This window comes from Quercus lobata, chromosome 4, assembly GCF_001633185.2.
Source record: "Quercus lobata isolate SW786 chromosome 4, ValleyOak3.0 Primary Assembly, whole genome shotgun sequence".
Lineage (NCBI taxonomy): Eukaryota > Viridiplantae > Streptophyta > Magnoliopsida > Fagales > Fagaceae > Quercus > Quercus lobata.
The window spans coordinates 12,291,007-12,303,939 of NC_044907.1; the positions used below are offsets into that span (position 1 = coordinate 12,291,007).

The 12,933-nt window shown below is 34.2% G+C and overlaps 2 protein-coding genes across 10 annotated transcripts in view; one reads left to right on the plus strand and one right to left on the minus strand.

Annotated features, from left to right (window-relative positions):
- Positions 1 to 1,815: 1,815 nt before the first annotated feature.
- LOC115983842 (PHD finger-like domain-containing protein 5B) lies at positions 1,816 to 5,277 on the plus strand. Of its 2 annotated transcripts, XM_031106672.1 has the most exons (3): positions 1,816 to 1,927; positions 3,827 to 3,881; positions 4,711 to 5,277. In XM_031106672.1, the coding sequence occupies exon 3, from the start codon at positions 4,736 to 4,738 to the stop codon at positions 5,066 to 5,068; it is 333 nt and encodes a 110-aa protein (XP_030962532.1). In that variant the 5' UTR covers positions 1,816 to 1,927; positions 3,827 to 3,881; positions 4,711 to 4,735; the 3' UTR covers positions 5,069 to 5,277. The 2 variants fall into 2 exon arrangements, with proteins under 2 accessions (XP_030962532.1, XP_030962531.1); XM_031106671.1 differs by lacking the exon at positions 3,827 to 3,881 and having other exon boundaries at positions 1,818 to 1,927.
- Positions 5,278 to 7,269: 1,992 nt separating this feature from the next.
- Positions 7,270 to 12,933, minus strand: part of LOC115984179 (putative disease resistance RPP13-like protein 1) — a 35,151-nt gene continuing 29,487 nt past the window's right edge. For 5 of the 8 annotated variants that reach the window (XM_031107119.1, XM_031107114.1, XM_031107117.1 and 2 more), the window contains 7 exons: positions 11,509 to 11,779; positions 10,844 to 11,138; positions 9,376 to 10,582; positions 8,952 to 9,305; positions 8,503 to 8,701; positions 8,187 to 8,318; positions 7,270 to 8,097 (listed from right to left, as the gene is read on the minus strand). The gene's annotated coding sequence lies outside the window, so the exon portion shown is untranslated. The remainder of the gene's footprint in view (positions 8,098 to 8,186; positions 8,319 to 8,502; positions 8,702 to 8,951; positions 9,306 to 9,375; positions 10,583 to 10,843; positions 11,139 to 11,508; positions 11,780 to 12,933) is intronic. The other 3 variants (XM_031107121.1, XM_031107122.1, XM_031107120.1) reach the window with 1 other exon arrangement.

A 12,933-nucleotide genomic window follows, 5' to 3' on the forward strand; every position in this document is an offset into this window, starting at 1 on the left:
TAGAATAACCATCTTTGAATTAGACGGAAAAGACTTGATAAATGTTGAAGCAAGTAAATTATTATGGTATTTTTAGCAATCATTGATTCATAATCCATCATTATATTGTGTACGATTGGATAGCCAAAAATAGATAGCTAATATAGTTTGGGTTGATACTAAAATGATAATTTATTATTGACAGTGTTATGACTTATGACACTATACAAGAAGAAAATAAAAATTTGAGTCTATTAGTTTTGTTTATAAGTTTTAATCACCAATAAAAAAAGATGGTAATTTTTGAGGCTGCACTTTTATACAATGAAATAACTTAATCTTTCAAGCATGAAAGCATTTTTAATGCATTCAAGAGTAAAAACCCTAAATTTATTTTTACTGATCAATATCATGCAATTGCAAAGGCATTAGCTAAGGTGTGCATTTGGCATTTGCTTAAAAACCTAGTTTTTTTTACTATTCAGCTTATTTTTGCTACTATTCATGGGTTTCATTACACTTTTTGGGACTATTCATAAGTCCTATTGTACTATTTCAGCCACCTTTTAATTTTATCTGTAATACTTTTAGCAAAAAGTTTTCAGTTTCAACTAAATAAGTTGTTCCCAAACGAACTCTAAGATTCTTTGTTCATTAAATGACATAAAGAGATAATGGCTAAATGTTACATGAATATGACATCTACTTTAGTGATGCAAAGTACTCAACTTAGTGAAAGTTTGAACAAAGACTTAAAAATTACTTGCTATTATATTTGGATTGTCCATTTATTTTTTTTACAGTATTTTGAAAGTAGTAAAAGTGACATTAGGAATAGGAGATTGAGTATAATGTTAGGGAAAAATTACGTTTCTTGAGTTGGAAGAATTCAATTTCAAGAAATAACCTGGCATGTTTACATTTTTTTTTTTTTAAGTAAATATTCAATTTCAAAAGATAACTTGGAATGTTTACATTTTTTTTTTCAATTTAAATTTTCAACTGCTGAATTAGAATTTAACCCAAATGACTATTTGATATGTTTACAAATTTTTTAAAAATTGAAAATAAACTTTTCAAAATTTACTTATTAAAATAAAAGTCTTAGTATATTTTCATCTTATATGATTTGAAATGTACGGTACGGTGTCAATTGCATGATGATTCATCTCTTTCTTTTTCTTCTTCTTCTTTTTTTTTTTTATTTTTTTATTTTTTTTTATTTTTTTTATTTTTAAAATTTTTTAATAAAATTTATAGATAAAATAAATTTTCAATTTTGACATCCACACCATATTGATTTTTTTAATTATTTGACCAAAACACTAATTGGTTTTGGTGTTGTAAGTAGAACTTGAATATCAAGTCTCTCTTATTTGATGATAAAATACTTTATTAATTGAGCTAATTTGAATTTACAATAATTGTTATTCACTATTTACTATTAGAAAAAGACATTAATGGAATCATTTTTAGTGTAAATGAGATTCAAACCCTAATTCTTTGGACAAAAATAAGAGACTGAGAAAATCAGTAATATTTTTACCTCATAAAACAAATGTAGAAACTCATATCTAGTTAAGTCCCTAATAAATATGCATTAAAATTACTTATGAAATTGAACCAATGTCCATGATAGCATAGTAAAATCTAGATATAGTTCTTCAATGTACAATAATTTAAATTTTTTTATAATTAATTTCAATCACATAATTGTATTGAGTGACACAACAAATTATATTCGTGTTATATATTTGTAATAATTTTTTTTTTTGCTAATAATATTATTTATAAAAAAATTATTTTATCCAAATAAAAAAAAAGTTCCCTAAAAAAAATATAAGCAGGACAGTCGTTGCTCCGTTTAACAAGTAACAACTAACAGCAGACCAGAGTCCAGAGGCTGAGAAAATCATAAAACCTTAAAAGAGATCGATCAATCCTCCTGGTATGTACTGCAGTACCTCATCTCTTTCTTCTCGGATTTGGGGTTTTGCATTTGCTTCTGTGATAGTGATTAGTGACTCACCCACACATCCATTTTTGTTCAATATTTAGATGCTTTCACCATTAGTACACTTTTTATTTTCGATGTTCTCTTTAAAGTTTGATTCTTTTTGTGGGGTTTTGTCTGGGTTCTAGATGGGTTATGAAAGTTATCAAATTTGTCTAAAAGTAATAGCATAGGGAAAGTGCCGCTTAAGTGTTTGATGAAATTCCCCAAAGAAAGTGTAAAGATAAAAACATGGTTGTGGGTGGGTTATTCTGGAGCTACAATATGAGGTTTTTGGCTGCATTGATTTTAGCTTTTGGCGTGATTTTTGGGCTAATGAGCTTTAGCTCAAATGGCACTTCTTGGTTTGCAAGAGCAAGGTGGAGGGTGAGGTTGTGGGTTCAAGACCCACCTTGTGTTTGTGTAAATTACTAATGAAAAATACTTGTACTTTTTCCTATTTGATTTGGTTTAGCAGTGAGAAAATGTTATAGGAGTTTCATTTGACCTAGCCTTATTTCCTTTTTTGTGTTATGGTTTCCTTATGAATTTGGTTTTGAGCCCTATATAAAGAGGTAGATTTGGTATAGGTTTCGTTATTGTTGTATAAAATTCTCAAGTTCTTCTTTGGATGCTAATCATCCTCGAAGTGATTATTAGGAGGCCTTACCCTGTTGAGTTGGTCACTCTCATATTTTATTATTTTTTAAATTTATTCGAAATGAAGGGTTTGTGTCAGGGATCTAGTGGTGCAAATACTTGTTGTAGAACAAGGTAGGTTTTTAGGGCTCTTTTAATCTGATACAAAAAAAATAAATAAAAATAAATAAATAAATTATGGAGTTCTATCAACTGTCAGATTTTATTTGATGATGGCCTATGTGTCACTAGGCTTCATCTTGCTTTTCATATGTCCTTTAGTTGTGTGTTTCTGTTTTATTTATGACAATAATTGTTGATGACTAAGAAACATGACTGTTTGGGTTAAATTTTTGGGCTGTTAGAAATATATACATTAATATGTGCTGCTGACCTTGCAGCTTGAACCTCTCCCCCCCTAACCCCCAAGCACTTCATGCATGGGGAGATACCACCCCACTGACAAGGGTGGGGGGTATGATTGTTTGGGTTAAATATTGGGAAGCAAATTTAATTAAATGGAATTTTTACTCTTGTTTAATTAGTTTTGGAGCGGGTCTTTTGATTTTATACATTGCTTGGAACCTGAGGACCTGATAACATCCTGGTTTGCATTAGTGGCCCAAAATTCAAGCGGTTGATATATTGAGTTTGGTACCCATTATTTGTCATATGGACTTAGGATAAACATGAAGAATAGCCTAATCCTCCATATCGCATATTGGTTTCATAACTGTAGGACTTGGCTCTTGGACCATGGTGATTGTTTTAGGCAGTTATTTCTGTAGTGTGATGATATGTAACCCTTAATTTTGGTTAGGACTGGGAAAACTTTGACCAGTTGGTAATTATGTGTAATGTGTATACAGAAACATATTCCACCTAATGTTTACTTAGAAAAAATGAAAATGAAAAATGGTAACATATTGCATTCCTGACTAGTTTCTGATCTGATTTGTCTAGATAACTTGATTTGGTAGCTTGCGTAGTTATGGAAGCGGAATGATTGATGCATACCCTGAAGTGGATTTTTATGCATACCCTGAAGTGGATTTTTTGTGCCATTCTTGAATTTGTTTGAAAACCTGAGTCATGCATGAACATGAACATAAGCATGCTTGTAAATGTCATTGTTTAATTTCATTTTTCTGCAAATTTTTATATAATTGTAGGATTTTTCCGTCCTGGACTAATGTTTGAAATTGTGTTTATTAGGCACTGCATTGGTTTCTTTCTCTTGTTGCCCATGCACAGTTATTTATCAGGAAATGTATATAGTTTATCTTGACACCTTTTTTTTTTAAATTTAATTTTTTATTTTTGAGAAGAATCTTGACACCAATTGTAAATCTGCCATATTCATTTTCTCTTTTCCGTTTCTTTTGGAATTTAAGGAACATGCAACTTGCTTAATTGTATTTGATTCTATGACAAACTGATTAAATAAATAAAAAAAGAACACAGAAAGTTAAAGAGCATTGACATGTATCTCAATTTTAATCTTCACATTTAAATTTTAATAGGCTTAGTCCAACTTCATGTCTAATTGTATTTGTACGGTCATAGAGAGGGGAAGTGGAAATTAGAAGAAAAATCTCTTTACTTTTGAATAAATGTATCAAAGTGATAATTCACTTGATGGAATCTATCAAATAAATTTGTGCAATTAATATCATTTGCCTAGATTAATTTGTAGTGTCCTTGTTAACATCCAACACAAAATTATCAAATTAATGGGCAGTTTAGGTGGTGGGTGCACAATTAACCGATTTGTGCACATTAATTTGTAGATCCATCATCCATCCTGCCCTATCCCGCTAGTTTAAAATGTGGGTGCACAATGCTCATTGCAAATTGATCTCAAATTAGTGTGTTTATTACAAAACATTATAGATCAGGGTGGACATTGCAACTGATCATCGTTTAGGTTCGAGATCTACTAGTGACATCATAATTTCTAGCTACAAGTATCCCCTAATTTAATATTTATATGTTTTCTTTCATGTTTGTACTTGAGATTTTCTGTTTTTGTGATGAAATATCCTGATTATATATGCCATGCATGGATTTTAACATTCTCTTTTCCTATTCTTGTTCAGGAACTAAGATCGTGTAGCGGAAAGCATGGCCAAGCATCATCCAGATTTGATTATGTGCCGGAAGCAGCCAGGAATTGCTATTGGACGACTTTGTGAAAAATGTGATGGAAAGTGTGTAATATGTGATTCCTACGTGCGCCCTTGCACACTTGTTCGAGTTTGTGATGAATGCAACTATGGATCCTTTCAAGGTCGCTGTGTTATTTGTGGAGGAGTGGGTATTTCTGATGCCTACTATTGCAAAGAGTGTACACAGCAGGAGAAAGATAGGGATGGATGTCCAAAAATTGTCAATTTAGGGAGTGCCAAAACAGATCTATTCTATGAACGTAAGAAATATGGTTTTAAGAAAAGATGATGAGAATTGGATGGACATATGTGTACTGCTATTAAACTGCTTTTTATTTTCTCAGTTTGAGATGAAGAATCTTGATATGTCGGGATTATGAGCATAGTATAGACACATATGTAGGCTTTTACATTGCTTTTATTATGCTTAGGCATTGCTGAAGACGGCAGATTTGAAATGCTGGAGCTATTTTAAAGTATTGAGTTTGTTTTCGTAGATACTACTGAGTTTTCCCTTGTTATTTACAAAAGCTTCTGTGAGGACTACTATGATTGTTTTCTGTTGTGTACATGAGCTGCCACATCTCAATTTATTGACATCTTGATGTTGAAATTAGATTCCAGATCAGAGTGGGTAGATCTTATAGGAAGTTTAACTTTTATTTGAGAGGTTAGACTAACTTAACCCTTAATTTGATTCTCTCTTTTTGATATTATTTTGTCTATTATGTTTTGTGCATTAATCTCAAGTTAATGATCTGGTTTTATGTACTAGATTTAATGTCAAGTATCTTGGGGCAGTGGCCGAATGTGGTGTGATCTTTGTGTGAGTGAAAATGCAAGTACTTCAGAAACTATTAGGATGTGTATCTCAGTTAATCAAGTTGCTGTAGTAGTAAATTCTTCTTGAAAGGAACCTGCCATGTTTAATGGTATGGTTTTCCTAATCCATTACAATAGCTTGGAAGAGTAAGCTCCCTTAAGCTTGGTTGGGCTCATAATGGCTCCCTGATTGGGCAGGTGATGCAGCGTAGACGTGTAGAAGCAGAATCTATAACACACAAATATTACAACTCTTCCACTAAACCTAAGTTCTACAAGAACACTAGGCTAATAGGCAAAGTAATAGAGAAAACCTCTCTAGCGAACTTTTATTCAAAAACACACATAACATAAATAATCTTTCTATAAAGAGTATTTATAGAAATAGAATTTCTCCTACTCCTTTTAGGAAAAGAAATTATAAACCTACTTCTACTTGAGAAAGGAAAAACAATTTAACTAGGAAAAGAAAAACAATTAAAATCCCAATTCAACTAAGAAAATGATTTTAATTCAAAGTACTAGAGTAAATAAATCCTAATTCAAATAGAAAAAGGAAAACAATAAAAACTCTTTGTTTCTTCATAACGTGATTTGCATCAGCAGGCCTAGGCCCCATATCCAGCACAAATGATAACATTTGATATTGCAATGCACTATCCTACGCTTGAAAATGTGCTTCATATGCACATGGATATGGATGCTCCTTTGCCAGTAATTCGAGTACCTTGCCTAATGCTACCTCTTTCCGGATGAGAGTATTTCTTCCTTCTTCAATGCAGTGGACAAAAGCGGCTGTCTTAGATTTTGTTTGTGTAAAATAAAGTACCAAATACATAGAATCACACAAAATCACCCTCAACACATCAGGTACTTCATCAATGTGCTAAGTTTTTACAAAATGATATAGTAACATCTAAAAATAAATGACCACTGTACAATATGCAAATCATTTCCCCCCTTATTTTATTCCTCTCTCTCTCTCATCCACAAAAATCTTTTCGGCTAGCAATGGAGGAAATAGGACTTTGCATCATGCAAGGCTACGGGGTTCCAACAATGTGACTGGGGAGATTTTGGAGGTGGCGTTGTGGTGGGTGTGAGTTTGCAAATCAATTGGAAAGTTGGGTGTGAGTTTGCAAATTGATTTGGCTGTGATTGATGGGTTTTGTGGAAGGTTGTTGGGTCGAGAGTGGTGGCACTGGCCCTTTGCATGGGTTGTTGAGTGTTTTTTTGGGTGGTTGTTGGGCTTTGTGGTGCAGTGGCTGTGGTTGTTGGGTTTTGTGTGAAAATTTCTAGGTATTTGAGCGGTGGTTGGGTTTTTGTGAGGGTGGTTGCTATTGGGTTTGGTGTTTTTATTTTTATTATTTTTAATTTTATAGATAAAAGTTGCTGACTTGCTGCTGGATTTTGGAATTGGGTAGGAAAAAAAATATTATTTTAATTAGCGGTATTGCAAAGGAAAAAAAAAAAAAGAAAAAAAAAAAGAGATGTCGGATGTGTTTAAAAAGTTACCTATAAAAAAATGATTGGCTAAAAAGTGGGTAGTTAAAATATATAATGTAATTTTTGGTGATGTAAAATAGATTTATTTATTTCTTTTGCACTTTGGGGGTTAAAGTTAAACACACTTATCCATTGGTATTGAACACAGAAAAAAAAGTCTCATGCAACTCAAACCTCGATACACTTTAATGGCCAATTTAGAGGGAGGGAGAGTAGAGTTCCAACTAGATTAAATTACAATGCAGCATTACAGTGAGCTACTCATTTGATGATGAGATTAAATAGCACACCATTGTTTAACCATTCAAACTAGATTAAATTACAGACTATGTTCTCCACTCCTACCTGACACACTAACCAAGTTCTCTTCTTGCACCAAACTTCTAAAATTATCTAAAGCCATGTCTATCCAAAGTCTGAAATGAGCACTTTGAGTTAAAACTGAGATCCTTTACCTTCCTACTAGATTTTATAGGACTTGGAAGGCCTTTTGAGCTTGGAGATCTGCTAGAAACCACTAGTCTTGCCAATCCTACCACCACTTGGCACTTCAGTAGTAATAAAGGATATGAGTTTATTCTTATATGGTGAAGAGCTTTCAGAGCATGTATCAAAATTCATGGGCCTTATTTTTCACGAGCTCATTGATCTTGCCTTTTCCTTTGCAAATTCAGTTGCATTCATGTAAGTTGGAACAACAGGAGAGCTTGACAAAGAATTATGATCTCCCAATGAGCATGGTCTCCTATAATGAATTGATACTCTGGGAACAAATGTTGGAGAATTCAATCCTTCCAACTTACTCTGTCGCTCAACATTTCTTAGCTTAAGTTGCCTTCTTTCATAGTCCTCTCTTTGTCTTCGATTTGAAGTCAAAGCCGAGTCCAAATCTTCAAGTTCTCTACTTAGGGTAATTTGTGTATCTACCCATTGATCCAACCAATGCCTTCATCTTCCACTTACTAAGTTTTGATCCATATCTGCTGACTACTGAAAATATTTTCAGTTGAAAACATCAGTAGTTGAACCAAAATTTGAGAAATATATAATCATAAGATCATAAAGCAAAAGGACCTTACCAGATGGATAAACCACTACTCCTTTATCCGTTCTCTCTTAAGCATGGTCTCTTTCCTACTCACAAACAATGCAACTGACTCCTCCTTTGACAAAACACCGTCATCCCACCTTCTTTGATTCCTTGTGTCTATCTGAAAATCATAACATTTTGCCATCCATAACTTAGAGACAAAGTAAGTTAAAATACTATAATGTAAAATGGTTAATTAGACAGGCAGAAGACTAATGTTCCTGAAAGAGATAAATGAGAAACAGGTTTTTATGGGAGTTGTGTTGTTCACAATAGAATAAGCCAGTTCTTGCAGCATCACATACCCTTGTTATCTTGTCTTTCCAATTCTGCGATTGTTCACTTCCATCATAATTCTAAGTGCCTTCCACCATTCCAAATATTCTTGTGCAGCCTTGTGACTGAACAATTACAGTGGACTGGAAGAACTTTAGGGTAGTTATAGTTTGGCATCATACAGCTCTGCCTCACAATTCCCTTCTAAGTCCACAAAGTTTTCCTTGCCTGCAAAACTCTCACAAATATTTTCATAATTATACAATCTGTGAGAACTTAAAAAACAAGTCTAATTTGTGTCCCCCCCCCGCGGCCGCTATTATTAGAGTTAAAAGTAGACATAAATTTTCTGTCAATACGAAATTCCTGATATATGTTTTCTTCTATCCGGCAGAACTATATCATATACATAGTTTCCAACACGTCAATTACCAGAGAAAAAATAAAATTTGAGAAAGGAGATATGAGGTAGAGAGACCTTCTTTAAACTCACAAGGTAACCCTGAAAGGCAGACTGGATTCTAGGGGCAGCAAATTCATGGATTTCTCTCACACAGTGATGGTTGACTGAGGGACTTCACCTTGAACTCTAACGACTGAAAACTCTTCCACTTCATTTACACATTGATGGTTATATTGAGGGGTGAACTGGACAACCGCAACAGCAATTAGAGCAGTCGTAACAGCTGCTTCAACAGCAGCAGTGGTGGCATGGGCCACAGCAAGAGCATGCTTGATCTGCTCTTCCCCAGCCTCACCAAGAGTTCTTTCATTTAATGATGACGGTGAAGTGAGTGAGGCTAATCTTTTGATCTTAAGCCCTCCAAAAATCCTGATAATTGTTCTAGCAGTGAGGAACAGAATCAAAGACCAAAACTGAACAAGTAAGCAAATTACTTTACCATTTCTTGTTTAGAGTTTGTCTCTCTTATAATGAACCTCTGCACTATGTTGAACCAGCTCTTCTTCTTAGCCATTGGAGAACCAATAAATTACATCGGCCTAAGAAGGTTCTGATTGATTCTGCAACTTCGCTGGTAGGGTGGTTTCTGGTAGTACATACATGCATCAGTTCAGAAAAAGAAGTTAAAAACCAATACCAATACAGAATACTATTGATTAGTACTTATCAAAAAGAATACTATTGATTAGTAATGGAGCAGATTAGTCAGTGAACTTGATGACAATTGACTCGTAAACTTTTACTCCTTGTAAGATTTGAAAACTGGATTCTAAGAAGAATAAGGTAGAACCTCTAAGCCACTTTGCAAAAGCAATTTTCTAGTTTCTCAAATTGCCAAAAAATTAATGCTTTGGAAATTGTACATTAGTACATCTTTGAAGAATGTGAATGATATTTAATAATTTCTTACCAATCTGCAATATCATCTATTAATAGTATTCAGCAAATCAAACAAGATTCACCACATCAAGAAATTTATTTTCTCTTCGACATGGATGTTAAGTCAGATTGAAAGCCTTAAATTCTGGTCAAGAAGAGGACTAATCTGCATAAAAGAGGAAGCTGTAGAATTGGCATGCTAACAAGCATTAGTGAGGATTTTCCTGGGATTTGATCAACCCAACGTTTATAAAATCACTAATGCCACTCAGCAATGTCTTCCTAACTGCTCAAATCCTTCGAACTAGGTGTTTTGCATTGCACAATAATGGCTGCAATCCTCAGAGCGACTAGTAGGTACAACTGCAGCTACCACACCTTTAATAAGTGCATGGATTGAACTTTCACGAATTGTCTGAGAAAGTACAACGGATTTACTTTTGGCCAACCAACTTTAACAGTGTATCACAATTTGGTTCCTCATTTGATCTTTGCAAACAAAACTTGCACCTAGCAAGCAACTCTTCCTTTTGTAATAACTTCTACTAAGATCCAAAATTTGGTTCCCTGTTTGATTTTAAATTCAACAAATCGTTTCCAATTGTAGACAGGGGGTTTAAAGCTACATTTAGGGAATGATTCCCAGTCATTGCTTTGTGACAGATCATGACCACATGCCTGCCGTAATTAAGAGCTTGAGAAACATCGGCAGCCTTTCCTTCGAGCATGGCTCTATAAAACTGCATTCCAAATAGCCCAAAGAGTGGCTGCAATTACAACAATAATAGAATAAGAAAAATCAGTGAGCATCTCTCCACCCAAATAGGAGCCAATTAGTACCATAAAATGATCTCCAGGGGGAGCACTTTAGGATAGATTTCTATCCAGTTAAAAAAATATATATTGCAGAGAATATGAATCAATAATGCATGCAATATAAGAAGTTAAAATGAAATAACTATTGCTATTCATTTATTTAATAATAAAAATTTTAACATTTAAATGAAATTATGATATTTATGAAATACCTGCCATCTGCAGCACAGGTGAAATGAGAAACAGATTTTTTTTTTATGGGACTTGTGTTGTTCACAATAGAATAAGCCAGTTCTTGCTGCATTACATACCCTTGTCATCTTGTCTTTCCAATTCTGCGATTGTTCACTTCCAACATAATTCCAAGTGCCTTCCACCATTCCAAATATTCTTGTGCAGCCTTGTGACTGAATAATTACAATGGACTGCAAGAGCTTTAGGGTAGTTATGGTTTGGCATCTTACAACTCTGCCTCATAATTCCTTTTCCCCGCAAAGCTTTCATTGCCTGCAAAACTCTCCCACATATTTTCATCAAAATCATACAATCTGTGAGAACTTTAAAAAAATAGGTCTAATTTGTGTGTGTGTGTGTGTGTGTTTTTTTTCCTGCTATTATTAGAGTTAAAAGTTGACATAAATTTGCTGTCAGTACCAAATTCTGATATATGTTTTCTTCTAACAGGCAGAACAATATCATATACATAGTTTCCATCACGTATCAATTAGCGGATAATAAATAAAATTTGAGGAAGGAGATATGAGATAGAGAGACCTACTTTAAACACAAAAGGTAACCCCAAAAGGCAGACTGAATTCTAATGGCAGCAAATTCATGGATTCTCTCACACATTGATAGTTGGATTGAGGGGCCTCACCTTGAACTCTAATGACTGAACCTTCCACTTCATTTACACATTGATGGTTATATTGAGGGGTGCTGGTGAACCAGACAATCTCAGCAGCAACTAGAGTAGTTGTAACAGCTGCTTCAGCAGCAGCAATGGTGGCATGGGCCACAGCAAGAGCATGCTTGATCTGCTCTTCCTCAGCCTCACCTAGATTTCTTTCATTTAATGATGATGGTGCAGTGAGCGAGGCTAATCTTTTGATCTTGAGCCCTCCAAAAATCCATTTCCTTCTCCTATCCTGATAATTGTTCTAGCAGTGAGGAACGGAATCAAAGACCAAAACTGCACAAATAAGCAAATTACTTTACCATTTCTTGTTTTTGAGTTTGTCTCTCTTATAAAGAACCTCTTCACTGTTGAACCAGCTCTTCTTCTTAGTCATTGGAGAACCAATAAATTACATTGGTCTAAGAAGGTTCTGATTGATTCTGCAACTTTGCTGGTAGGGTAGTTTCTGGTACTACATACATGCATCAGTTCAGAAAAAGAAGTTAAAAGACCAATACCAATACAGAATACTATTGATTAGTAATGGAGCAGATTAGCCAGTGAACTAAATAACAATTGACTTGTAAACTTTTACTCCATGTATAAGAATTGAAAACCGGATGCTAAGAAGAATAAGTTAGAGCCTCAAAACCATTTTGCAGAAGCAATTGTCTAGTTTCTCAAATTGCCAAGAAATTATTACTTTGGAAATAGTACATTAGTACATCTTTGTAGAATGTGAATAAAATTAAAGAATTTCTTACCAATCTGCAATATCATCTATTAGTGGTATTCAGCAAATCAAACAAGATTCACCACATCAAGAAATTCATTTTCTCTTCAACATGGATGCTAAGTCAGAGAGAAAGCCTTAAATTATGGTCAAGAAGAGGACCAGGCTGCATAAAAGAGGAAGCTGTAGAATTGGCCAGCTAACAAGCATTAGTGAGGATTTGCCTGGGATTTGATCAACCCAAAGTTTAGAAAATCATGAACGCTGCTCAGCAATGTCTTCCTTAACTGCTTAATCTCCGAACCTGGTGTTTTTCATTGCACAACAAAGGCTGCAAACCTCAGAGCTACTAGTAGGTACAACTGTAGCTACCACACCTTTAATAAGTGCATGGGTTGAGCTTTCATGAATTATCTGAGAAAGTACTATGGATTTCTTTTTAGCCAACCAACTATAACAGTGTACCACAATTTGGTTCCTCATTTGATATTTGCAAACAAAGCTTGCACCTGGCGAGCAACTCTCCCTTTTTGTACTAACTTCTACTAAGATCTGAAATTTGGTTCCCAATTTGATCTTAGATTCAACAAATCATTTGCAATTATAGATAGGAGGTTTAAAGCAACATTTAGGGAATGAGTCCCAGCCATTGCTTCTTGACAGATCATGAT